This window comes from Tyto alba, unplaced genomic scaffold (genome assembly GCF_018691265.1).
Source record: "Tyto alba isolate M040663 unplaced genomic scaffold, T.alba_DEE_v4.0 Super-Scaffold_14, whole genome shotgun sequence".
In the NCBI taxonomy this organism is placed as follows: Eukaryota; Metazoa; Chordata; class Aves; order Strigiformes; family Tytonidae; genus Tyto; species Tyto alba.
The window spans coordinates 44,574,781-44,601,748 of NW_024881276.1; the positions used below are offsets into that span (position 1 = coordinate 44,574,781).

The 26,968-nt window shown below is 35.2% G+C and overlaps 1 protein-coding gene across 5 annotated transcripts in view; it reads left to right on the forward strand.

The window, feature by feature from the left end:
* Positions 1 to 26,968, forward strand: part of DCAF6 (DDB1 and CUL4 associated factor 6) — a 91,478-nt gene that overhangs the window by 2,519 nt on the left and 61,991 nt on the right. For 3 of the 5 annotated variants that reach the window (XM_032988215.2, XM_042788432.1, XM_042788433.1), the window contains exons 2-5: positions 5,797 to 5,866; positions 14,483 to 14,544; positions 20,874 to 20,966; positions 26,103 to 26,288. In XM_032988215.2, the coding sequence (XP_032844106.2) occupies positions 5,797 to 5,866; positions 14,483 to 14,544; positions 20,874 to 20,966; positions 26,103 to 26,288 (411 nt within the window). The remainder of the gene's footprint in view (positions 1 to 5,796; positions 5,867 to 14,482; positions 14,545 to 20,873; positions 20,967 to 26,102; positions 26,289 to 26,968) is intronic. The other 2 variants (XM_032988213.2, XM_032988216.2) reach the window with 1 other exon arrangement.

Below are 26,968 nucleotides of genomic sequence, written 5' to 3' on the forward strand. Positions count from 1 at the left end.
AATAGACTCACTAATTTTGCTGCTAGTCAGGTGTGTTTGCTTGTGTGTATTTACCAGGTGACGGGCATGTCGTTTGTTGTGTCTTTTTATTTGCAGTTTAGTATCTGTAAGGGTCTTCTTCAGATTTCAGCAGCTCTGTATAAGAACTGTGTTACTTGGGCACATATTGAAGCCATAGTGATCAGACAGGTAACATTCCTTGTTGGTCATTGCTGAGCTGGTCAGAATGGGAAGTAAGGTTTCTTCCTATTTATACTATATCAACAATCTGACAGAACAAATGCAAGTCAAGCGTTTGACTTAATAGTATTGGGAGACTCAAGGCATTGTCCACGTGCATTTTTTGCTTTTACTTGGGTGAGGTTTTTGGTTAACTTTGTCAAAACAATTATGGATAACAGTACAAAATAAAGTGGGTTATATGTCTCTTTGTCTGTTGCTCTTTTTCAGCCAGCATATCAAAAGAGAACCTTCATAGCAAGTCCATAACTAACAGTGCAGTTCACAATGTGTTGGAAGATGTGTATGTGCGAATGAATGATACTTACATAGTGAACCATTCATGTGGATGGTGGTGTTATGCTACAGTATAAAATATGAGGAATATTGGAAGTGACTGTGTATTGAAGGGAGACATCTGAGAACTAACTACTGTTTCCTATTTACTCTGTGTTTTAGTTTCATGTGAACTGGCAATCAAGTGGCATTCTATTTATAGCCTCTTTCAGCTTTTGAAAACAGCTGCCCCAGGAAGGGTCTGTGCATCATGCTGTAGCTTTCTATGCAGGTAGTTCATTCCTGGAATTTATGTCCTTGCAAAACTCTGTCTGATTTTGCAAGATTCACTACATAATTGCTCCGAAACCTAGACAGTTCTGGACACAGTTCCAGAGGAAAGTTTCGTGGAGATGAGCCAATATATATGTACCTGGGACGTGTCCTTCAGATGTTACCATTTGGTAAGAACTCCCACTGTGATGACAGAGGGGAAAATGTGGGTCTTATAAATGTATCTGTCAGCTACATTTTCTTCAGCATTTGTAGGCTAATTAGTCTCAATTTCAGACAGTGCTTGTATCCGAAGTCTCTAGAGAAAGCCAAACCTCAGGGAGGCTGTCAGTAACCCTCTTTTCTTTGATTCAGTTTGGGCATCATCTTAGCCTAATGCTATTGGGAGGGCTCCTGCTGCTGGATCATGGATGGAAGAAACTGAGTTTAAAACATCACAGTGCTTTTACAGTAAAAAACATTGGTAGTAAACTGTAGTATCCAATTTAAATTATTCCTTGAAACTGGCAAATGTAATTATTCAGTAATGATACTTTTCCAAGAATTTCCAAATCTGTGTTGCAGTTTTGTATCATTGTGGCAATATTTCAGTGTCTAAGGAACATATCAGTTCTGATAGCAGATAATGTGTTCAGTGCCGTCACAATAAAGACCTCTGTATGGATGAAGTGTAGCATGTAATAATTTGACTAGAGAAATAGCAGCACGGATTTCTTGCAAGAAGGAAGTGAGTCCATAATTCCTCTGAAGTATTTAGTGTGGTGGGTTTATTTGCTTTTCCATGAAGTGTCAGGCTGCTGAGGATGGCTCTGTTTAGCCAGGAGGAAGACTGAAGACTTTTTTTTTTTTTTTTTTTCTTTTTTTATCTGGCACAGCAGGTTATCCAGAGAAAATCTGCTAGTCTGAAATAGTTTGTAGAGGATAACTGATTCCATTTTTTAGCTCAGAGTGATTGTTGGAAATTGTGGTGCTTGGTACAACAGAAACGAGTATCAAAATAAGTCAGTTCTCCCTAATCTCTGATATCCTTGTTCATTTCTGACATCTTTCCTTGTGATGTGAAATTTTTAAGCTTGCCATATTTCCTAGAGATAGTGTTGTGATACTGTTTCCTGAGCTTCCATTCCCACCTCTCTAAGGACTGTTTCATAGTTTACTGAGTTTTTCCTCATCCTGTTTTTCAAGATTTGGGAAAGGTTTGAAATATATAAATTCACTGTAAGGAAACGAGTAGTTTGGTTCATTGTGATCAAATTTTGTGAAGTTTCAATGTCTGTTGCTAAAAAGAGAACTGTAAATATATTATTATGTAAGTAGGGAGAACTTACTAAACTTATCAGGTGTCAGTAGCTCCCCTTTACTGAGATGAACGGTGGTAAAACCAAAACTAATTACAGTTTTGAAGTAAGTTTATTGCCATGTTCATAGGTAGGGTTGAAAAACAGGATAAGCAAGAATAGCTGTTACGTGTATGGAGAACCGATTAGTTTTTGATCTTGACTGTGTTATGTTCATTACATTTTTAATTTATAAAACTAGTAGTGGCTCATTGAATGTAGATAGAATTGGATATCGTTGCTGAACATTTAGTTTGCCCTAAAATACATTGCCTAGAGTGTGAGAGTGAAATTAATTCCTTAAAACTTTCATTCTCTCTGTTGTTTTTCCTTGGACAAACAAACAAAAACCCAAAAACCATCAGGGATGGAAACCTGAATGTTAGGGAGAACAACTAGAAAGAGATGTGTTATTTTCCCTAATTTTATATTTCAACATGTGGTATCTTAGTCTTTGGAAATAATGCAGCATAAGAAGGGTCAGATAGCTTTAAAATGATCAACTTTGTAGTTGGTGCTCCTGTAGACTTGGAGATAGTCAGAGTATTTAATCAGCCTTTCTTCTTTAATTCTTTGCATAATACTTCTGATGTTTTGTTATTTCCAGGTGCACTGTTACCTTTCGTGTCCTAAACCTCTGCCATTAATTTTCTTCTCCAGCACGAATTAAAACCACTCATTTGTCATAGCTAAAACTCAGAACTGGTAGAGGTGTTCCATGTTGTTTTTTCTTCTACAAGTCTAGCAAATTAACTGCTGCTTGAAAAAGGACTATTATAAATTTACCTGGTTGTCTGATTACGAGGACACAAATGACGGACTGCTGTTTTAATGTAAGCAGTGTAGCTTCCTAATGTGCAGTGTCTTCCACTGCACTTTGGTGAGTGCCCAGAAAACCAGTTCTGTAGTGATGTATTCTGGCACACACCAAATACTTCATGAAACTAAACTTAGCTGAAATTTTTAGAAAGATGCAGTTGAACTCCCCAGATTTTTTTCATTAGTGATGTTTTTCCAAGTAATAGAAACAGGCAGAGTCAGAATTTAACTTCACAGCATAATGAATGAATTAGAGGAAAATACATCTCTGAAACAAACGCAAACATCTTTAACATGCCCAATCTAATATATGTCAGGCAGGAAATTTGGTATAGTTGGATTTTCAGTGGTTCTATGGAAAAGTTTAAGATGTGTAAGAGTATTGCAGAAAAATAATGTTATTTTTTAATAGTAAAAAACCACAAGAGTCCGGTATTGCCTTAAACTGGACATGTTTTGATTTTTTTTCCCTGTTAATAAAAGCAAGATTTAGCGACTATAGTCCTTAAAAAATTACAGATGGATACTTGAAAGAACAATGTATCATCAAGACCTGCTGATAAAAATTGAATTTGGAGGAGTTTAATGAAAAGACTATATTTAAAATGAATGTCCTGATACCATCTCATTTAAATTGGTATCAAGGAATAAAAAGGCACAATGCATATGTATAATCCAGCTTTTTGAAAAAATGTTAGGGGTGATCCTAGCATGTAAAGATTAATGATTTTTTTTTTTCTAGTTCCAAGTAAATCAACTGACATAATAAAGTCACACATTTTAGAAGTTGTGATAGAATAATTTGTGGAAAGTAGCATACTATCAATAGAGGAAAATAAAAACATAGTATAGCAGAATCATGTGGATAAGGCAACAAATAAAGAAAAACTGACTGGTTTTAATTCAGTACATACCAGAAAGAGATGTGAGCTGAGAAGCAGGATTAAGGTTGGGTGAGTATTTCTGGTGCCTGAGTGCTGAATACTTAGTTTTAATTTCAGTGTAATGAGGCTTCTGTTACCTTTGGGATTATTATACTTGTAGAGCAACTGAGGTATGGAAGTGAAGGCAAGGGAACCAGTTGGACCTGCAAGTGGTACAGCCACGTAGCACTACGTGACGTAAATTTGATAGCTTGTTTTGCTACTATGTCAGGAATCTTTGCTTGTGCTTAACAATAACGTTGACCTTTTCTCAGTTACATCTTCCCTCTGTGTTTTGTGATTTAATTGTTATGGTTTGTGTTACTGCTTCTGTCTCCTCAGTGTTGTCCCACCTTGCTCCTCCTTAATGATAATGTGTTGACAATCAGACTAGTATATCTTCTATTTTTTTTTTTTTTTTTTTTTTTTTTTTTTTTTTTAGGTTGTTGGGGATTGATAGGAGTACTACTTCTGTTTTTTATGTACTAACATCAATCTGTGAAAAACTGTAGACTCTTACAGATCACATTATGCTGTTCTTTGGTGGGGCTACTTTGCTGAAGCTTGTTTTTTTGGTTTTAATTTTTTCTTTTTTTATAGTACTGTCTAGATCAGATGTTGTTATCAACGAACCTGCTTACTGAGTTTTGATGTTTTAAATTTCTAAATAAATTTTTTTTTTTTGCTGCTGTTGCATCTTGGCATACAGCATAAAAACATTAATGTAAGGGGGACTTCTGGCATTGCATGCAAATACATTCAGCCTAAGTGGAGCTAGAAGGAAATGGTCAAAAATTGGTACAACTGTTTCAGATTGTTGATTTTCTGTCCTTCAGAAATTCAAGAAGCCTTTTAAATTGTCTGCAGTTTTGTCAGCTTTGCATGACATGGACTGAATTATGCAGATGTACTTTTTGTTTTTAAGGGATTAAACCCTATGTGTAGTGTCCATGCACTGAACATTAATCATGTGTGTTAATGGCTGACAAGAAGTATGAGTGTATGTAAGCATGTTGTAGACCCTAGGCTTTGCATATATAATTATATTATTTGAATTATACTCGGTTTTAGGATGCAAATGTATTTGCTTTATCTCCTTTATCTCAGTCTTATCATGCAGACAGCTGGAGACTGCAAAGATTTGTGTACATTTTAAATATCTTTTAATTTCTGATTGCAGTATTTCATTGAATTTACATTGTATGCTTTTAAAGGCAATCTTTGTACAAATAATGTATTTGCTTTGTAAATAACTGCCTGTGTCTTGATACCGAGTGTTTCAGACAGCTTCATAGTTAAGTTGCACCTTGATACTGTAATAATGAGCTTTGGATACATGAAAGCTGTCTCTTGCTGCAGAAACAAGTTGTGTACTGGATTTGTATTTCAGGATGAGGTAGTGATGTGGGAGATCACTTCAGATCTATTTCTTTCATTTATTTTTTTAAAACTTTTTTTTTTTTCATGTAGCCTTCTTCCAGTTGGATTGCTTCCATTAACTGCATTAGGGTGGACCATTAAGCATATCTGTGTTTAGTCACTTTTAAGTTGTTGAACTGCAATGTTATGACTTGTGACTTTGCTTGTGATTCCTGATCCTCTATCCTTGAATGCCCCCAAAATAGTCTAGTGGGATACAGCTGATCATGTATCAAGAACTTGTTGACACTTGAGACTAGTCCCAGCAGTAAGGAAAAAGATGAGTTCAGATAAAAAGCATGCCAGCCTTCAAACAAAACTGGATTTTTCACTCATTAAGTGCAAGTCTCAGTATTCTCGTGTCTTTGGGGCTTAGTGAGTTGCTGATTCCGATATGTCCTAAATGCTTTAGTATGTGTTGAATCATTAACTATTGAATGTGAATATCGTGAGATGGAATCTGAGTCACAACAGTGAATTTTAATATCCCCTTATTTTCTTCTTCAAAGATTTGCAGGCTTTCCTCAGGAAGATTGAATGCATCATTAATGCTGCTGCCTAGCAGGTATCATGAGGAAGGTGAGGATCCACCCTTCCCTTCCATGTGAACTGAATGCAATCTCAAAAATTGGTGATGTTTGTTCAACCTTCATTGAACTACTGAAACTTCACCAACACGGAAAGCTCTTACACAGAACCAAACGCACCTCTTTCTTTAGATTACACGGCTTTGTTGCTGTTGTTATTATTGTATTGTGTTCCCATTCTTTACTTTTTCTAGGAAATGAGAAAAAATGTGGTTCCTTTTAAATTAGTTTTATTTTAGAAGCACTGTTATGTCCTGAAAACTCTTCAGTAAAAAAGGTGTCTCTTCAGTTAAACAACAGTGTTTTTTGGTCATCTAGAATGAATACAGAGTTTAATGCAAGAAGCAACGTAACTTTTAAAAGTAAGCTTTTAATTTCTTTTTAAATGCTCAATGATAATTAAACTTAGATCACAGTGTTAACTTAATAGTCACCTACTACCAGGACTCAAATTTCTACTGTAGCTCAACTTTTGACGTCATCTACCCTTAAACTCTAATCCTGGGCAATTTCCAAGTGTTTACACTTGTAATCTCACAGGGGTTGTGTGCCTGTATCTGTTATGATGTGTATATTTATATCTATTTCACATCTTTCCCCAAACCCAGCAGTGTATAATTCCTGTACTACTCAGGGTTAAATGACATGTTTAAGTAGGTAGGTGTGCAGAATAGTAAATGCTTTAATTCACTTCCACCTTGTCCAAATTCTCAGTTTCATGGAGACATCCTTGTTGGGCAGTCTGGCTCTGCTTTTTTGCTAGAAGACGTGTCTCTTTAGATATGCTGGTAAGCTTCTATATCCTCACTTCTTAAACTGTTTATAAATATGTATTGAGTTACCGTAAACAACTTTAAACCGTAGGCTTTTATTTACCCCAGACCTTTGTCCGAAATGGGCTAGGGGATATTTGTGTGGTTAGTCCTGGTACCTGATTTGAAGAAGCAGTAGCCTCTGACAGACGCTTAAAGGTAATGGAAGGGTTGGCAGCAGTATGGGGCACATGCATCTACAGACATAAGAGGACGTGCCTGCTAGGAATGTGCTTCTCTTAAGAGCAGATTCCAGTAACTTTTTCTTCCCTTCTGCTAGTGATTTTCCATGCTCCTGTATTAATTTTGAGTGCTTAGAGATGATAGATCATGGTTCTGCTGTTAGCAGTCTTAAATTTTGCACTGAGGTAGAGTCATACCCTTGTTTCATACCTAGTTTCATCTTCTTAGACATCGTCTGTTCTTGCTGAAAAGTGGAACTTCTAGTTAACCTTGGGTGTTACACAGATAAGTAGTACTTGAGAAAACAAAGCAGAGTACCTGATGGGATATCTTATTTCCCAAAGTGTCATAAGGATTGTCTGGGTTACTATGTTAATATAATTTTTACAAGAAAACATTCAACATACATTACTGTTCCACATACTATGTCAGATAAAGATTTACGAGACAAAAGCATTTCCAAAGACATGTTGACACCTACAGTAATGTTGTTTATTCCAACTTGCAACACTGCATAATATTTCTTTTTGCCTCCAGTTAATGGAAGCCTCCTGTGGTTCCTTTGATGAGAAAAAACAGGGCTCAAATGTATTTTTCTTGATCTGATAACTATTCAGTTTTGTGTTAGTATCTTTTAGAATTTCATGTTGTTTACTTGGGAGTCATATTTTAGTGCTGGTGGAGAAAACAGAAAATGCTTTTGCATTTGGTTAATCATACATGCAGTTAATCACACTTAAGTTATTTCAGATAGTTTTGTGTTGAGAAGAGTAAGTTGATACATGTTATTTTTTTGCCTTTGGTTGTTTTATATAGATGGAGCTTCTCTTTGTTTTATCACATGATTTTTTGTCTTCTCTGTAGAAATTAGACATATTAGTGACATAATATAAAATTTTCAAGTGCCTTTTATCTCTGAGTAGTTTGTATATGATCATTGGACTACTTTAAAGGATTGAATGAATATCAAAATTGCTGAAAACTGGCATTTTTTTTCTCCCATCACAAAAACACGGTTGTTCTGTCTTCTGCTCAGCTGCAATCTGTGGCAAGAACAACACAGAAGACTTTAATACGGGCAGTGTAAGTGGGGACAGGATAGCTGTCAGAATATGGTGTACATGTGAGTGAAATCCACTTAGTACTAGTCAGTATAGCACATTCACTAAAAAGCTAGTGCTTAGAGAAGGCATTTTATCTGCATATACTAAGACAGGTAGTTGTACTTTATGCTGCATTTTTGGCACTGAGAACACCTTATAAAATTGTTACTAATACAGTTGAATGTTATGTACTAAATATTTTTCAAGCATAAAATGTGGTAAATATCAAAGAGAAATGAAACACGTTGGTTTAAAGCTTATGTGCTTGTAGCTTTACCAGTGAGGGAGCCCAGTGGAGACTTGTATTCAGGAGTGGATACTTTTAGTGTTTGAAATATGTTTGAAAGCTAATTACAGACATTGCTACTTACACAGACAAATCTCATCTGTGCTGTTACCTGTAGTAACTTTTGCAGATTTGGTAGAAGCGGAAGTCTTTTCCACAATGCTTATTAATTACCCTAAAGTATATAACATCACTATTTTTTTTTTTTTTTTACTTCAGATTTCTTTTTGTGTTTATTTTGAGATCAAATTTTGTATCAATACACTCAAAAGGAGATGATACAGTCTTGATGGATTGTTATTCGGAGTGCAGTGTGCTATCTTTTGTAGTTTCTGTCTTAGTGTTATGTTAATATGTGGAAGTTTTGTGTTTCTTAACACATGAAGCTTATTCTGAAGTGTTTCTTGGGATTTTGAATGCAAGCTTGGTTAATACCAAGTTGTTTGATGCTGGCTGCTTAGTAGCAAAGCTCTTACATATTAAAATGGCAAGTGAGTCTCTTCATAGAAGTTAAAATATTTTGTTTTCTTTAGTGTTCAGACCTTCAGGCTTGATGATATACCAAAAAGAGCAGAGAAGAATTTGGGTTATCTGTTTTGAACTTAAACCATAATGAAGTAGTTGTTCATAGTAACTTGAAAAGTAATCTTTTAAACATTGACAGAAGCAATAATTATCATTTTTTGGCATTTATACAGTAGTACAAAACAATAAGGAAATATAACACAGGGCCTTGATCAAAGGACTGGAGGTCACAACAGTGGATTTAGTTTCTGGCAGTACTGCTGATTCACACTCTCCTTTGATAAATTATTTCAGTTTCCTGTGTCACAGTTTCAGTGTCTATAAAACGGAGCCACTGACAGTCTATGTAGATAATAAATGTTTTTCAAGATTTTAACTAATCTTCAAGAATTTTAACATACCTTGATGAAAGTTAATTCAGTGCATATTGTGTGTAGTCCCGTTTACTGTATAGTATATGAAGAATTCTGGTTGCTGGAAAAACAGCATGTTGAGATGTGGATTGAAAGTTTTACTGGATCATTGTGCAAAGTTTGACGTAGTAATCCAGCAAAATAACCTATATACACATGAACTGGACTTGCCATCTTTTCACGGAATGGCTTCAGAAATATGTAAACTGTACCCTGGAAAATCAAGAGTAATTTTTAAATGCACTTAGAGTGCAAGATAACATGTGCTCTGCATTGGGAACAGATGCTGGCTCCATTTCAGTTTTAAACTAGGGCATCCCAAATGTCACAGCAAGCTGGCGCTGAGGGACTTGGCCTTGGAAAGAGCCAGCTTGACATAAATGAGCGTTCATTTGACAAACAGGATCTATTACTGGTTTTCTGAATAAGGGTTGTCTTTTAGTGTATCATACCATGGTGGTGCTGCTTTGGGTCAAAGTTTAGCTGTATATCTGTAGAGCATGAATGTACTTTAGAGCTAGACCTTAATCATGAAAAAAATCTATACTTTCTCAATGGGAAATTCTGGAGTACAGTTTTAAATATATGAAGGCTTTACATGTTTGAAGTGTTAAACTTCACTGCTGTCAGCAGTTCTGAAGTAGCGTTGACTAAGTTGCTTACAAAAGAAAGGTATGTGTTCCTCTGCCAAAACAGCCATGTAGAAAGCACCTGACCAGCAATTCCTAAACTGAGGGTTGTGACCTAAATGGTGTCATAACTGCTGTGAGTGGGGAATGCAAGGGACACTGTGGTATTTTGGTGTTGCTCCCTGAAGTGAGGTTAGAGCTGTGTATATGTGCCTAAACACCAAAGTTAAGTATTTCTCCACAGGGGAGTGTCAAGGCACCGTTTGGTTTGATGTTGTGCACAGTGGAACATTTTGCAGAAAAAAGTTACAAGGAAGCAGCTGTAGTTTCTCTTTTGCCCATTTTTCCATATTTAAATTCATATTACAGATGACTCAAGGTGGTGCTTCTTCCATATGTTAAATGTGGCCTTGGAAGTGGTCCTCTAGTGTCTAGCTTAATATAAACTGAAAAGATTATTGATCAGTGTACTGAGGGTGGCACTGTACCTATCATGTGCTACATCAGTAGGTCATAATGTTTGGTGAAATGGGTGGATGGATAAAAACTGAAAATCTTGATGATTGTATTGAGAGTGGCACTGAACCTTGAGGCTTCAGCTAGTGCATAATGTCTGATCAAAATGGGCAGGTGAAGTGTTAGCTTGATAGCTTTTCAAATATTCAGCAATGTGAACACTTCACAGGGAGGTCATCATTGCCATTTGAAATTTAACAGTGCTTTTTAGTTTTGTTTTATTCTTGTTTACAGTTTCACCTTAGCGATTTCAAAGCAAACCTCGTATATGGTTCCATTGTCTAGTGAGATGATCTTGGTGATGACAGCTTGATCACTTGATCCCTGTCTTAAACAGGCCTTATTTGAATATAAGAAATGATATATTGAAGCATCCTCACAGAATTAAATTATTCTACTTCTGGCGGCACATAGTTAAGGGGAAAAAATAAATAGTTTCTGGTTCTTACAGAGCCTGTACACAGTATTAGGCGGGAAAAAAAATAAAACTTGACAGAGGTCTTGATGTTGATTATATATGAAAAAACTATTCTGTGGCATTTTGTCAAAAGCCTGCGTCTCCTCCATCATCTTAGCTGAAGGAGGAGCCAGGAGGGCTGCGTTCGTTGGAGGGAGCAAGTAGCCACTGAATTAGATGAATGAAAGTTAAGGATTGTGAAGATTCTTGTCACCTGGGAGAGCAGAGTCCTTGATGTGGAGAATTTGACTGTTAGAAAGTCTAGCAATAAGAGTTGTGATACACCTGAAGAGTAAAAAAAGCAATGTAGCCTACAAATAAACCAGATAAACGGTGTTGTGGTTTTAATTTTTAAATGTGATAGAAATGGGAAAGTGACAGACATATTCAAGTGATTTAAATATTGGAAAGCTCTAGTACTGCTGAGCTTTTATGTCAAACCAATTAACTTGTGGAAGTCATTGCTGAAGTACAAAGAACATCCCTTCACTGACTTTACTCAGCTTTTAACAACAGCAAATACAGAGGCAGTATTTTCTTCAGTTTATTCAAGTAGTTCTGGTGTTTATTTTAGAACAAAAAATTCAGGATCTGGTGGTTCTAGTTTTGAATGATAAGATAAAGTAGGAACAATCCATTAAGTTGTCTTACTGTGTTTAGTACTTTATCAAATAGGAAGGTTTTTGGAGGCAAAACACTTTAACTGTTTTCTCCCTTGCCTCCTTTTTACTTTAGGGAATAAAGAAATGGTTAAAGTGTTGTAGTTTTGCCTGTATTTCATTATTCCCTCAAATCAATATTTAGATAAATAGTGATCACATGATAAATAGCTAATCGCATCTATAACAAATCACATATGCTAGCATGTGCAATCCTAACATTTTTTTTTCAATGTTTTAAATGGGGGAGTATAAGTATAGGAGACACCATATGTCTGTATCTCAAGTTAAAAATTTACTGAAACTTTTATAGCTACTGTGTTCTTATTAAAACCAAAAAATCCTAATCTAACAACAAGAAGTCAGTTCATATCTAATTTTGTCAATAGCCTTTTTTAAGGAAATAAAAATTGCAATTGAAGATGTGATTAGAACACATTTACTGTTTCTTGCTTGCTGATTTAAGTGAATTGGATTAAAACCAGACCATACGGGAAGGGGGAATATCTGTTGCTTTGCTTGTTTATAAAATGAGTTAAAGTAATCTTCAGTGTTTCTGTACAGAGGATTCTGAGCAAGTGCCTATGTGTTGGTCTGCAGATGCCACCTCACATTCAGATGTGCTATAGGCGTATAGTGCAATGCCCAAGAATCATCCACTGCTACCAGACTTTTCTGTTCTGCACGTGAAAGTGTGATGGGACTAGCAAACACAAGATTTTTGTGTTGGCTGGTGGAGTATACCTTTTTTGGTGAAGTTATTCTATTGGGTGTCACGTATTATTGTGATGTATTTTGCATTGCAGTAGCACCTCAGAAGCAAATTGTTATATTTTTGTTATGTAAAGTGATATAAGCATACAGCAAGTTATATTTCCCACTGCAGTGTTCATATTTACTTACAAACAAATGTTGTAAAAATCAGATTAGCCTGAAAATAGAAGTCTTATTTGAAAATACACTTACCATTCAGCAATTTGAAAAAATAATAGGATTTAACTGAAAAGTATAATAAACCAACCATTAAGGACCTAAGTTCAAAGTCTGTTCCTTAAGGGGAAAAAAATGGATGAGGAACAGTGGTAAACAAATAATAGTGGGCTAGGTAGATGTATTCCCAATTGAAGGATGTATACATTCTTGCTAGTAGTGCATGGTACATAAGAGTATTTGTTATTTTAATCTCTCTCTAGTGATGGCTATTCCTGGCTAACATAAATTGTAGCACTTCTGAGATGTCACAATTTCAATGTCTATAAAATGAGGCATAAGAGAGTGTGATTTTTATCTTTTTAAAGCTAGCCTAGGTGTGCTTTTAAAGCAAGCACTTTACAACCATTTCACCCAGTCAGTACATCCTCTTAAAAAAGAAAAAAATATTTTGTCAAAGTGTGATCTTCATCAGATGTAGTACTTGAGTTGTGTTATAGGCAATTTTGTATTTTGGAGGTGACTTCTAGTTCTGGCAAAAACTAGGTACCAAAACATACCTTTTCATGGAGGGAAAGCTGAATGGACATTGAGGTGCAGGTGTACTTGCGGGAGTTGGTGCTGCTGGAAGGGTTCTCCGGTCTTTGAGAGAGTGTGGCAGGGATGTTCAGTGCCTGCTTCTTAGATAGTTGTGCTGTGGCAGTCTGTGATTCTGAGGGATCAGGTATGGATATCAGGTGTTCCTTTTCAGTGCTGGAGAGTATATGGGACAAAGAAAAGGCATTAAGAGGGAACAAGTGGAGAGAGTAGCAATTACTTTATCGAATTTGAACTATAGTGCCAGAGGCAGCACTGGGCTCTGAAATGGTTCTGTCTTGAGCTGAACCAAAACAAGTTCAGAAATGTAGGGTTGTCAGATGTAGAGAGGGTTCAGTTGCAGTTCTTCTTTCCCTGCCTCTCGTTTCTTCAAAGGAAGGCAGGAAGGTTAACTTTGAGAGAATTTGATAGGTTTCAACTTTGAAAACAGTGTAGCCTAACATAGGCTTATAGTCTAATGCTCTTACCTGAAGTTTTGTTCTGAGAGATGTACAAACACAGGACAAAAAAAGATAATGGTCCTTGAGTTTAAGTGCTTTTAGGATTTAAGTAAAAAGATTAGGTTTATCAGTATTTCTTTTCTGAAAGTGCTTTCTGGGAATTAATAGGTTCATTATAACCTGTTTTCGTAAAATGGGAGCACGCTAAATTAAACAAAAGGTGGAGCTATTTGTTTAAACATCTAGTTCAATAAGAGACCACATTGTTTTCAATATACTTTATTTTGCACTCTTCATGTCTACATGACTACATAGTACAGTAGTGTTTTTAAGTTCAGTGATAAGTCAGCTTTTATATAGGGAATAGAGACATAAAGTTCCTGGGGCCTTGCCTTATCACTATGCATTTAGAGATTCCTTCTTTCTCCTTCATCTCTTCCTTTCGTGTCACTTTTCCAAAAGTTTCCTTTGTGTTTTATCCCTTCAGTATATATCAAATGAAATGGTACTGGACTTCAATGTTGCTTTTCAAAATGCAATATTAATAACAAAATTGAAGTTGTTTTTTCTCTAGTTTAAAAGGAGATACAGAGTTGTAGATAATGCTTGGAAGATCAACTTCGTTTTTTGCTGAAATTACAAGACCATGTTTAACTTTCCACTTGACACCTAAACACATCCTTTGTATTCTTATACAAAAGCTTGTACTTCTTGAAGTATGTTATCCTTGCTGTCTTTCAGCTAAGGTAACTAAATAACCACACGGTTATTTTCTGCTTTATAGCTAGTAGTTTTAGAGGGAACATCAGCCTAGGAACCTGTGAAATGTTAATTTTGCCATTTCTGAACTCCTATTAAAGGTGGTGGAAGAGCTAGCAAACGTGATGCTTGTCTTAGCATTTGCAAAATAAGAACCATATGAACTATTTCAAGATTTACATTTATATTCTGGTTCTTTATTGTTTAGGTTTTTCTGTTAGGCCCCATTAGCAGGGTCTTAATTATTTTTTCAGTGTTATTATTTTAAAAAAGTACATAATTAGTATTTTTCTTCACAGGGAGAAGAGAATTTATCCAAAGATTAAAACTTGAAGCAACCTTGAATGTGCATGATGGATGTGTAAGTCACTTGTTGCTTTTTTGCTTGTTAAATTGTGGTTTTGTTGCCGCGATAATAATTCCGTAACTTAAAAATGCAAATACCATGTATTAAAGCTGAGCTGTAAAACTTTGCTTGTTGAGTCCTACATCTGAATTTCTTCTAAAACATTTGACACTTTGAAGAAAAACAATATCCCATTCTTATACCTTAATATTGCATCTTACTGCTGAATGAATTAATCTATGCCAGGAAAACACACACTTGTCTTTCAGCTAGATCTCATTTTAAACTTCTAAGTGGAATCTTTAGTAGTTTTGTGGTATGTTGATGTATTTTGTTGACTTAAAACTGTATTAGTGTTTTGAGTGATTTATTCTCCAAGTCTAAAAAGCAAATAATCAATTACTACATGCTTATTTAAAGAGACCATAAAAAAAAAGATGCCTCCCCTGAAAGAGGGGTGAAAGATAACTTGACATATTCCCTATTTAAATACGTAATTTTTGAAAGTGGTCCAAATATTGTAAGTCATATTCTTTTAAAGAAAAGATTTTACTTAAATTAGGTACAGGGCAAAGAGATTGCCATATTGCCTTTGACAAGTAGAGCAGAAATTCATATGGTTAAACAATTTTCATTGTTGTACAAGGCATCTGAAAAATGAAAGGATACTAGATGTGCTATAAAAAAAATGAAAATGTAAGTGTAACTTTTATACCTTAACATGTTTATTTCAAAAACTGTTCAAATGTAAAGATTTTTTTTATCTTGAATTGCTTACACTTGTAGCTTTAAATTAAAGAGTGTTAATATTATTAACTAACACAGTAGTGGTTTTAAAGAAAAGTGTTAATAAAAGCTTACCCTTTTGGCTTGAGACAGAAGTATTATTTTGACTTGTGTATATGCTTGAGAGACTAGAAAGGCTGAGAAAGGCAAGGACTAAAATTGCTGTATATAAAAAGTAGCTACTTTTGCTGTACTGACTACCATTCTGAGTTTAATGTTCTGGTACAGATGGTGTTGACTTAACCTGGGAAATTAATGCATTTGTGGGATTTTTTTGTTGTTGTTTTTGGTTTGTTTTTTTTTTTTTGTTTTTTTTTTTTTTTTTAAGAAATGTTATAAGAATGATAATGTAAGATCTCTTCCAACCCAAATCATTCTATGATTCTATGTGTAGAAAGCTACTTTCAGGTTTTGTATTCTAGATTTTAACAGTGATTTTTACTTCGTAATTTATTTTCCAGTAGTTTTTCATCTCTTCAAACATACTTAGGGTGAAATTTTTCTTGTTTCTTTTCCTGAAGTTGATTGGGGTTTTTTAATTATTTTTTCTTCATTTTCTTTTAAAAATAGTAATTTTTGCCTATAAAACAGGGGACAGTGTAATAGAAATTACAAATTTGGTGGTGACTATTTGATGTTTACTTGGACCTACCTGGTGGATATATATTTGAAAATTCACTTTAGATTGATTGTGTTAGCTTTTAAAGTATGCTTTAAAAGTATGTGTTCTTAGTATGTGTCCTAACTTAACTGTTTTAGTGGGTGGAAAATGTTTTAATTGTGAACTTAAAGCATTATATGCAGGTGTTTAAATTGCTGCTACAATTGGAAAAATGTCTTTATAAATTTATTTGCTCAGAATTTATCTACCTTTAAAGAATGGGGTATTAGGAGTTCTTACCTCATTTACTATGTGGGTTTTTTTCAGGGAATAATCTTTTATGGCTAACAACCATTCAGTATGATTTCTTACTACTTCCTTTAAAAAAAAAAATCTGTGAAATAGAGGTAAATGAAATTACAGTGCCCTTACTGATTAAAGTGCTTATACCATTAATGGTAAATGATCATATTAGTCTCCTTCCTTCTGCCTTCCAATTGCCGAATCACCATGCATTTCAAATGAATGCCATAGTTGTCTTATTAAGGGTGTTTCTAGATTTGTTTTTTTGGGGGTAGTTGGGGTTTTTTGAAGGGTGGGACAGTGAGGGTTAGGTTTATTTTTTTTTGATTTTATTTTTTTTTGGTTGTGTTTTTGCTTAAGAACATTGACTTTCTTTGGTGGAATAAGTTGTGACTTACATTTTGTATATAAAGTGTGCTGTGTAATTGGACATGGTGGACAACTTTAGGCAAGAATTTTTTTTCTAATTAAAGATAAAAGTAAAGTCCAACTTCCTACCGACCATTTGATCTATGTTACACAAAAGATACGGGAAATACGACTGTATGTATAATCATACTCAGGTACATATCTTTGAGGAAGGGAATAGTTCTGTGAATTGCCACAAGTATGCATGCTCTTGTAGCGGTAATATTACTGTAGCACCTTTTTGTTTGAGATACTAGTATTTTAATCTCAGAGTTTAGGCACTGTTGTCTTTGAAATAGTTCAATTTCCCACTTTGATGACACAGTTTCTAACAGTAGCATGTGAATTAATTGAATTAGTCTACTGAAACACTGATGTCTCCTTATAACCTTATCATCCTTCCAGGGCATGATTTGCCTTTTTCAAAAAGATTCACATTGTCCAATTCAGTGAGGTCATAAGTAGTCCAGAAGTTACCATCTTCTGTGTTAACTCTAAATGGAGCTTAAGATGATGAGGATATGTATAAGAGTTAGGTGCGATGCTTTCTATATGAAGTGGCTAAATCCAAAAGAGAAATGTTGAAAGAGAATCAATTTGGACCAGCAGAGATAAAGTATGAGGAAAGTATAGGAGAAAGCAACTCTAAACCATATTGAATTGGTGTAAAAATATCGTTTATTTTCTTCCAGTTCCGGCCCTGTGAAAGCTGAGGAAGGTAGAACTGCATTATGCATGGGTAGATGGAACCTTTGACATAAGCAAATACTACATTTTAAAGAAGATTACCTGGAGGAATAATTTTTCATTTCTATGTATAGACATTCCGCTCAGTAACAAGCAAGTATCCTGTGTAACATACATCTTCAGGATGGCACTTGTGAGCAAGTAATTTTTACATGTAGTCCTCAAAGCTATGCTTAGATTAGTATAGGAAGTTTGTTTGTTTGCCTATTGTCAGAACATGCAGTTTTTACCTTTTCTTCCATAAATGAAGAGTAGTGTCTTTTTCACCCCCTTTCTTGCTTGGGAGATCTTTCTGATATTCTGGATAACTACAGTTTTGGTTTTGTTTTTTTTTCCTCGTATTCTGTTAATCTATCCTGTTCACAGGAGAGTTAATTCTACTCTTACATTGCATGAAAGTGAGGAGTTTGCTTTTCCAATTTTTTAAGGATTGGCTGTACTGCCACCTGCATTGACTTTGAGTAAAACACAGAGATAGTAAATTTGGTTTTGACGGACTAATGAATCAAGAATTCCTACTGTTTCCTTTCAAGGCTAGTTGAGTGGCAAATAAAATTAGATGCAGTTGATAATGTGGAATACTTAATAGAAAAAAGCTAATTACATACCCTTTGACTTTTCTTATCTTGTTAGTAATTGTCTGTCGTTTGTGTTCAATATAGGCTTTCTTTTGCTTCTAACCCCTTTTTCCAAGTACTTCAAAGCCTTAGTGGGTAACTGTTACAGGATACTTTTAGTTGGATGTTGAGTGGCTGTGAAGGTAGTAAGTATGTAGCTTTTTTACACGGTTTTGAAATACAAACCAATTTTTTAGTTAGTCCTCATTTTACAGTGTATCATATTACTGGGTTTGCTATGGTGGCATGGGACATACGAACTTTTTTTAACCTGCTCTTACTGAGTACCAATTTCTAGCGGTCCATATGCATATTTATTGGGGTTATTCACTGTTGGTCAATAGGTTGTATTGAACAGTGAGAAATGTCATGTATTGACTGATCAGTTACTGGCAAGTTGGTATTCTCTGGGGAAAAAAAAAATCAAGCTTAGTCAACTGAAAGACTGTTCTTATTTTGTGTCTTATTTTTTGGCAGTAATCTTGAGAAGGTGATGTGGTACAGAATAAAAAGCTTGTTTAGTTATAGACCTATAGCGCACATTTGGTTATGTCACCTCACTTCAGGATTATTTCTGAATCAACTTTGGCCTGGTAGGGTGTTTTGAAATTGCTTAAGCCTGAGGCAATCAGTGCAGTGAAACAGGAATTTAGGAGAATGACTGATGTCTTGTGTAGGCTTGTGATGCTGGAATTTAGATAATCATGTCTGCCCTTTGCATATTCAATGCTTTCTCTGCTTTTCTGTCCTTCAGATTTTGTTTAATTTTTGTGCTGGCTCTTCCTTCTCACATGATGTTTTTTTTTTATTTTTTTGGCAGCTTCCTTATGTTTTCAGTGTTTTGCTCTTGTTTCTATTCTTGTATCCCTGTATTGGCATTTTGATTTCTTTAGGGCAACAGTAGTATTTTTCTGCCTGAAAGAAAATGTAGGTGAAAATGAACATTCTTGGGTTTTGTGCTGCCTTAGGTGTAGCACTGTGCTATGTTTGACAACACTTTTAAAGTACAGTCCTTGTCAGGACAGGTTACTTCAATGATAGATGGATCTGGGGGCTAGTTGAATGCATGGTTCCTGGTGGTTGACAGCCTGGGTTATAAAATCATGAGAATCCATGCAAGGTCATACCAGTGCTTGGTCAAGCCTCATAATTGGCCCTGAGAGCGGCCAGTACTGTTTTTTGAGGAAAGTTTAGGCAGAGCAAGCAGACAGTATTTGAAGGGTATCCTAGAGAACACGTCACACTAATGGACAGATGGAGGTGAAAGTTGCATCTTTGTTTCTGATAATTTTTAATTTTTTTTTTTATTAATGTGCATATTCTTCTACATCTGGTGTTTAAGACATTCCACGACAATGAATTCCAGTTTTAATAAAATGCCATGACTGTTACGTGATGGTTTCATTGAAGGCATTTCCTGGACTGTAAAGATCCACAGAAAATTATTTCTTTCCTTTTGTATATAATTCATGATTTCATAAGCTTTGGTTATATCCCCTCCCCAGAGTAGTACAAATTAATTGATTCTTGCAATAAAAAGTGTTAGATACTTATGATCATCCTAGTCATTCTTTTTCATAATTTCTCTTTTCAAATCGGAAGCCATAGAAATGGAGAATATGGGAGCGGGATATGAACCAAAACTGCATAGTGTGGAAGGTGCAGATTTGCCACGCATGGATGTATACACTGACAGAATGACATTTGCTTTTCTGTGCCTTTCCTAACATTATTTAACTGCTGCTGAGCATTGAGCTAACTCTGCTGTAGGCATGTCTGTTGTAACATGAAAATATCTTTTTTTTTTTTTCAAGTGGCAAAAGTTCATTTAAAGCTCCTCAATGAGTATGTCAAGTTGTTGCCTATATGATCTGTCTGTAACAGCTAATTCTGATTTTGCAACTCTACCTAATTAAGGACCCCAACTAAACTTGTGAATGAAATAGTAGCTAAAATGGGTATATTTATTTTAAACAAAAATACTTCTGTCTGTTGGACTCAGAATGAGACATTTGGATAAAAAGCAAAGCATAAGAAAAGAATTTAGAACAAAGTGGGGTTTTTACTAATTATATAGTCAACTCTGATACATCACACTAAGGCAGTTATTCTTCCAACAGATGTTGATGGCTGGAGTTTGACACTTAAAGCTGTTTTAGAGGCTACTTGAGTTAATAATGGTCAAGCATGTAGTCTTTGGTGCTTGTGCACGAGCTACTGCTGCTTGAAGACAGGTTATGCTGAGGATACTTTTGACCTTCCTGAATTTTGAGTGATTTTATAGCTTTGTTTCATTGACACATTATTAATCAGAGTCTTGTGAAAAGGAGACTTGATAAGGAAATCTATTGTAAAGTTCTGCCAATATGATTCTATGCCTCACTGTAGGGTTCTTCTTTCCCAGCATACTCACACTTCTCAAAAGGGATCTGGGATGGATCCTGCTGTCCTTTTCACATGATCCCTGAGAAGGTGTGGTCACTGAAATGTATACATAGCAGTGGATGATTAGAATTTGGATGGGGTGAAGATACAATAACAAGAGCACTGTGATGCCCTCCAGTTCAAATTCAGAGAACTCTGTGGAGTAGTGTTTGTACATTAAAGCACCTGAATGTGTGAAGTTGTGGCTACTGAGGCCTTTGTGGGAAGGCTTAATTTACCTGATGGACTGATGTGAGATGCCATAGGTGAAGCAGGTGACGCAGGTGATTCCCTTAGCAATTTGCTTTAAAAACACAATTTGTTTTGTGCTATCTGTTTAGAAATTACATTGTTTCAACTGAATTTGCTAACTCCTATTTCTGTAGTGTTGGATTGATGTTTGAATATTCTGAAAATTGAATTAATATGTCTAAACTAATTTTTGTTAATTCATGCAGGTGAATACAATTTGCTGGAATGATACAGGAGAATATATTTTATCTGGTTCAGATGACACCAATCTGGTAATTAGTAATCCCTACAGCAGAAAGGTAGGTTTATTTCTGGATACTCAGTGGTTTTCAAATAAGATTTAAGTTATTATTTTTTGAGATATGAAGATATTTTTCAAGATATTATTCTTTAGATACTAATTACTATCTGGCAAAGGTAATATCAAGTGTGTTATAGTGTTTATAAATGGGAATAAAACTTCACAGTGCTTTAAAACATTAGTATTCTAATCCCATGCAACATAGGTATTATCCCATTTTATGGTAGGTGGTCTGGCACAAAAGGAACATGGTCTAACAACAGATTAGTGTCAGAATTAGCAATAGGATTCAGTAATTCTAATGAAATCTTATAGTCAGATAAATTGTTTTCTGTTTTGTTTTATTTTTAAAACACTGTATTAGCTTTTGCTGTATATAATATACCGAGTTGTCTTTCTGTGTAGTGTTGAAATGTCAATCTTAATTAAAATAATTTATTACCACTTGAAATTATATTTCTTCGGGTGTGCTTGCATGTGGATGGAGGAGAATTTGTACTGAAATAGGGGAATCAGGTCTGTGAAGGGGAAAGTCCTTGAAGGTCTCTGCTTTTCCACTTCTGCAATCACATGGGTTACGATGTAGTGAAATGGCTTCTGATAATATCAGTTAGCATCCATCATGTAGTAGCAGTGTTCCACAACTTGCCCTTTAAGGACCTGCTGATGGTTTGATAGGACAGATGCTCTGAACTGTGTCCTTCAGTGCTGGGGTTCCTATGCAACAATGCTCAAGTGAAGTCCTCTCCCATGCTTTGTCAGAGGTTGAAAACTAAACCCTGAAGAGGTGCTGAAAAATTAAATGTGTTGGGGGAACCAAAATGCATGGTTGGTATGGTGGAAGAGAGTTTGAATAGAAGGTTCTGGAGGCAATAATATTTTGCCATCCTGAAGAGCTGTGGTGGGAAAATAACAGTGATCTGGAGTGTTGCCGATAGGTAAGGCCCTTTTCTTCACTTCCCCAAATAAGCCATAGCTTCCAAACTTCATCTCTTCCTTTCAACTGTTGGCTTCAGTCTGATAAAGTTCAGACCAGTGTTGTTAGACCTGGGTTTCTCTTGGACTGGGAGTTCAGCTGAAGGGGAGGAGATATCTTAGCTGTGAAGTGGATGAAAGATATATTTCAAAGTGAGTGTTGTTGAAGAGACTTCCAAAGTAAAAATTATTCATGCAAATAAAGGGTGAGCAATAATATTTATTAGGCAGAATTTATTTTAATATATCACTATGGTATAGTTACTAGATCATTATCTTATTATATAATTTTCTTAAAATATTGTAACATTATAATAGATGCACCAATTTATGCTTTCACAGGATGATTTTGTTTTTTTCTCCCTGTTGTGTACTACTGCTGTACTTAAGCCAAAAAAGAAATATAGGAGGTGTTTTGTTTTCTTAATTCAGCTATTTTTTACATAACAGCAGAGCAGATAAAATTTAAAAAATTTTATTTGTCCCCACACACATACTATAGGAAAGTGCAATTATAAAACAGCAGGTACTAGCAAGAAGACTTATCATCAGTGTTGTTTTTGAAATGTACTAGAGATATGATTTTTAATGACTTACAATTGTGTTAACTTACTTTCTCTGGCTTGAGTAACAGAATCAATACAGGAAAAAGGAGCAAATTGGTACTGGTACCAGAACTCAATTGTAATTCTGTCATCTTGGCGGATATCCTTATCACCATATTTTCTGTTATGAGCTACCTAGAGTAGCAAAAGTAGACTTCAGTCATCACTATAGTCTTCTGTGTTAGTAAAATATTTCATGTAATAAGGAAGCATTTAATCTTGTTTAACTCTTATTTACATGATTTTTATGTAAGACACTCAAGTTTGTGTTATGTATGGCCACATGCAAACATTAATTGTTACTATGTAATGTATCTCAGAAGAAGTTTTTCCAAATATGTTTCTCAAGTTTTAAAAGGTTGTATGTTTAGAGTGTTTGTGCATCTGCGGTGAAATATGTTATCATGATTTCTAATAGTAATTGCAAGTCTAAATCAAAAGGATGAGAACTTACACTTTGGGATGGCTGAGAATTCTTCTTGTGGATCTTTCTCATTTTATTTGTTTTAGGCATCACATTATTGGGGGCAAGCAGGGGGAATTTGGCTGGAGCTAAAGCTCTAACTGCTAGATGTATGGTATAAAAAGATGGGAATTCACGTATTTATATCAGGTTGAGCACTCAGTTTTCAGTGCCTTCAAATGGAGCCCGAGACCTCTCTCAGCTAATACAAGTATGAAGAGAGGATTCTTACGAGTAGTTACACTCAAGATTTTTTAATCTTTAGCCTGGTTTGCCTTCTGTGAGAAAAAAGGGTTTAGCTCACATGAGAGAGTGCTGGGGAGAGTTTGGAGCATGCTTAATGGGGCTGAAGGTTTACAGCTTTTGTAGAATCAGGATTGCTGTTTTTCACTTTAGGATGGGGTTCCATTAGGTTTGCTTTCCTTTACTTCTAGAGGGTGTTTGACCACTTCAGAGGAAGTAATATTGAAAAGGCTGGATTGTACATGATTCTATGCTGAGTATCTTGAATGGGAACCCTAGATTAACTACAACCTGGAATCCTAGTGACCCACTGATATTTGACTTGCATTTGTTTCAACAGGCTTCTTTTTAAAAAGTAAACCAGAGTCAAAATAGTTTTTAATGTAACTTTAAAAATGCTGGTTTGTTCATTATGGTGACTTTTTATTGTGAAGAGTTTCCATTTGGATGTGGAATTTAAGCATTTCAAGTGTAAAGAAGACAACAGAATAGCTGACAGAAATTCTACTTTCTTGGAGGAAAGTACTTATTGTTAGGGTTGGAACTTGTATGCAAGCTTCTGGGATCACTACATGAATTAGCAATCCCATCGCAAAGATTTAATCTGCACTTTTAAGAGATGCAATTTGAATTTTTGAATTTGTTACCTCTTCCAGTTATTTTCTGTGTAATGTATTACTTAAGTAATTGCAAAAATTGTGAGGATGTCTGAATTACTACAGCTAGTCAAGTACGTTGAAAAATATCTGAAGTTTTTTGTTCCCCTCTCCCCCTTTTTCTATGTCATTAAGCATTTGTAGCCTGTTACATGTTGGCAGCAGAATGCTCCAATGGAGTATGGTATTGTTTTACTCTGTGTAGCTAATACAGGCTTTGGGGGGTTGGTTGTGTGTGTTACGCTTTCTCGTGTTTTTTGCTGCCTAGGCACCAGCAACTTTTATGCCTCTTTCTCCCTTCTCTAACACAGTATAATAACCAGAATAGAAAAGGATGCACAGTGCAAGTCAAGAAGGGCATGGAAAATCTGCGTATAATAAATACTGTAATACTTTAATACTTTTTACTGCAACACTGCAACATAGTGAGGAAATTGAGAGGTGGGCAAGACAAGACTAGGTCTGACTGTGAGAAAACTCTTTACTGAAAATATGTAGCTGTATATATTTCTGAATGCTGTTTCAGTTTACCAGTGGAGGAGAGAAAAAGGGAGAGAAAGAAAAATCTTGAGTTTTTCCAGGTTTGAGGGCAGTCATCATATGTAGCACTCCACATCTAAACTGAGATCTGCAGATGGAGAAAACTGAAGCAGAAGATTAGAATGATTTAGCTATTGTCTGCATGAAAAGGAAGGGCATAAGGTTGGGGGGTTGTGAGAAAAAGGGGGAAGAGGAAGAAGCTCATGTAATTTAGTGAGAGAAGGATCCTCTAGGATCCTCTGTATAGCAGAGCAAAAAGAAGAATGTCTGCCTGCTTATATTCAGCAATAGGGGGGAAGTGGTGGGGAAATGGCAAGACTGTAGAGAAGACCCTAGTTTAGATTTTTTTTTTTTAATTATGGAGATCAAAATGGATTTCTTGTCAGGATAAAAATATTTCTTTCATGGTAGCAATAATGTAAAATCAGAGGTGGGATTGACAGATGACATCTTTAATTGTCATCTGAATTAGGGTACCTTATGGACTTCTTGTTCTGAGTTGTTCATTTGATACAGAGTTCTGAATTTATTTTGAATGTCTGGGTTTTTTAATGTTTTCAGTAAAATGCAGAGATCTGAACATATCTAAATGAAGAGACAGATTTACTGAAATAAAATGAATGCATTATATCTCCTGATTATTTTTTTTAATACTAAGCCTTGTGTGTCTTTCAGAATATGCAGATACACTGTTAATCTTTTTTTGTGTGAATTGTTTAAAGATGTAAAATACTAGGTATGAGTTATCACTGACAGAGCAACTTAATTTATATAATGTTTTCTTTGATTAAGCTAATTGAGTGAAAATTTTGAATTAGTTTTCATACTGTAAACAACTTGGTAGGTATCTTTTTTCCTAATAGTAGTGGTGAAAATGCAGTTTGATTTAAATGCTGAATATGGGAGAAATAAGGTAAGAATAGAATGTTCATGAGTGCACAGGAAAGCATATGGAGAGTTTTTTCAGTTTTGATAGACTAATAAGTATGATAGGCAATATAAAGAGTCATCACAAAGTGTTTAACTGTGGTGGTGGAGTAAATTTTATGCTTCTCTGCTGTGCTGTAGATGAATGACATTCATTGAGACTAAGTCAAGTCTTAGTTTATTGCCCTGTAACCATGTTCTTAAATGCTTGTTTATTGTTTACTGGTTTCAAACCATCCTTTTTTACAAACTCCAGTTCTTTTTAAAGTGAGTTTATTTTAGAGTAGCATCAAATTTTAAAGTCTGTAATATTGTCTTGGATTACAGTGCTCTTGACCTACAATATTCTAGATCTTCTAAATCCCTCCTCGCTGACATGCTGGCTGGCTGCACTTACTACCCTGGACTCATGTTTTACTTTGAGAAACCTGTGATATATAACTAACATTTTAAAAACAAAAGGTGGCAGTTGCATTCCAGCCCTTTCATTTTGCAGACTGCTTTGTGCAAGTGCATAAAAGTGAATGCCTCTTATGGAACCACTTTATTCTTAGAAGAAATTCGGTATAAAGACAGCTTCTCTGTTCTGTTGTATTAAACTGTACATTATGGCAGCCTGTACATAACTAATGTTTTATAGTACTAGAGTCTGTGTTATTTTCCCATTCTTTATTTGCTTTGAAAATATTAACTTGATGTAGAATTTCTTTCTGTTTCTTCCTTAGGTTTTAACAACCATTCGCTCAGGACACAGGGCCAATATTTTTAGTGCAAAATTCTTACCGTGCACCAATGACAAACAGATTGTATCATGTTCTGGAGATGGAGTCATTTTTTACACTAACGTTGAACAAGATGCGGAGACCAACAGACAATGCCAGTATACGTGCCACTATGGAACTACCTATGAGGTACTTTACATAAGTATTTGATACTTTTAAGATAGGTAAAATATGTATTATCTTGTATTGTTGCCCAAGATTTTAACCATGCTACTGGAAGCTTTATTTCAACGAGAATTAATTGACCTTCCTTCTAGCTTTTCTGAGTTTTGGTTTTTTGTTTTTTTTTTTTTTTTTTTTTTCTCCTTAGAACAGGCATTAAAAGAGAAATATGTTGTCTAAATTAAATGGAGGACTTTCCAAGAGGTAGTGTCATTAAGACCACTTTCTTTGCAAATACAATAGCTGAATACACCTTCACGGAAAGGATCCTCTGCAGAACAAAACTGATTTATGTTGTGAATCTTTCTGAAGTAGGCTGGAGGGCGGGGGTAGTGGCTATGTTTTGCATTTTTATTTAGCCCCTCCCCCCCAACTTTTCAGCAGTTCAATGACTTTTTCACAATTTAAATCCTTCTAAGAAGTGCTTATTTCAGCATGTGTGAATAATTTAATCTGAAAAATATATTTACAGTTTTAAGTAATTTCTCTATTTTGTATTTTAGTTAACTCTTTATGTGTAAATTTGGAGCCAGGGTTTTCAGTTCTCCCTTGGAAGTTTGTTGATATAAAAGGCAAGTGAAGAAGCAAAGTGTTACTTAAATGAGGAAGATAATCAGATTTATTTATATATTTATTTATTTTAATGA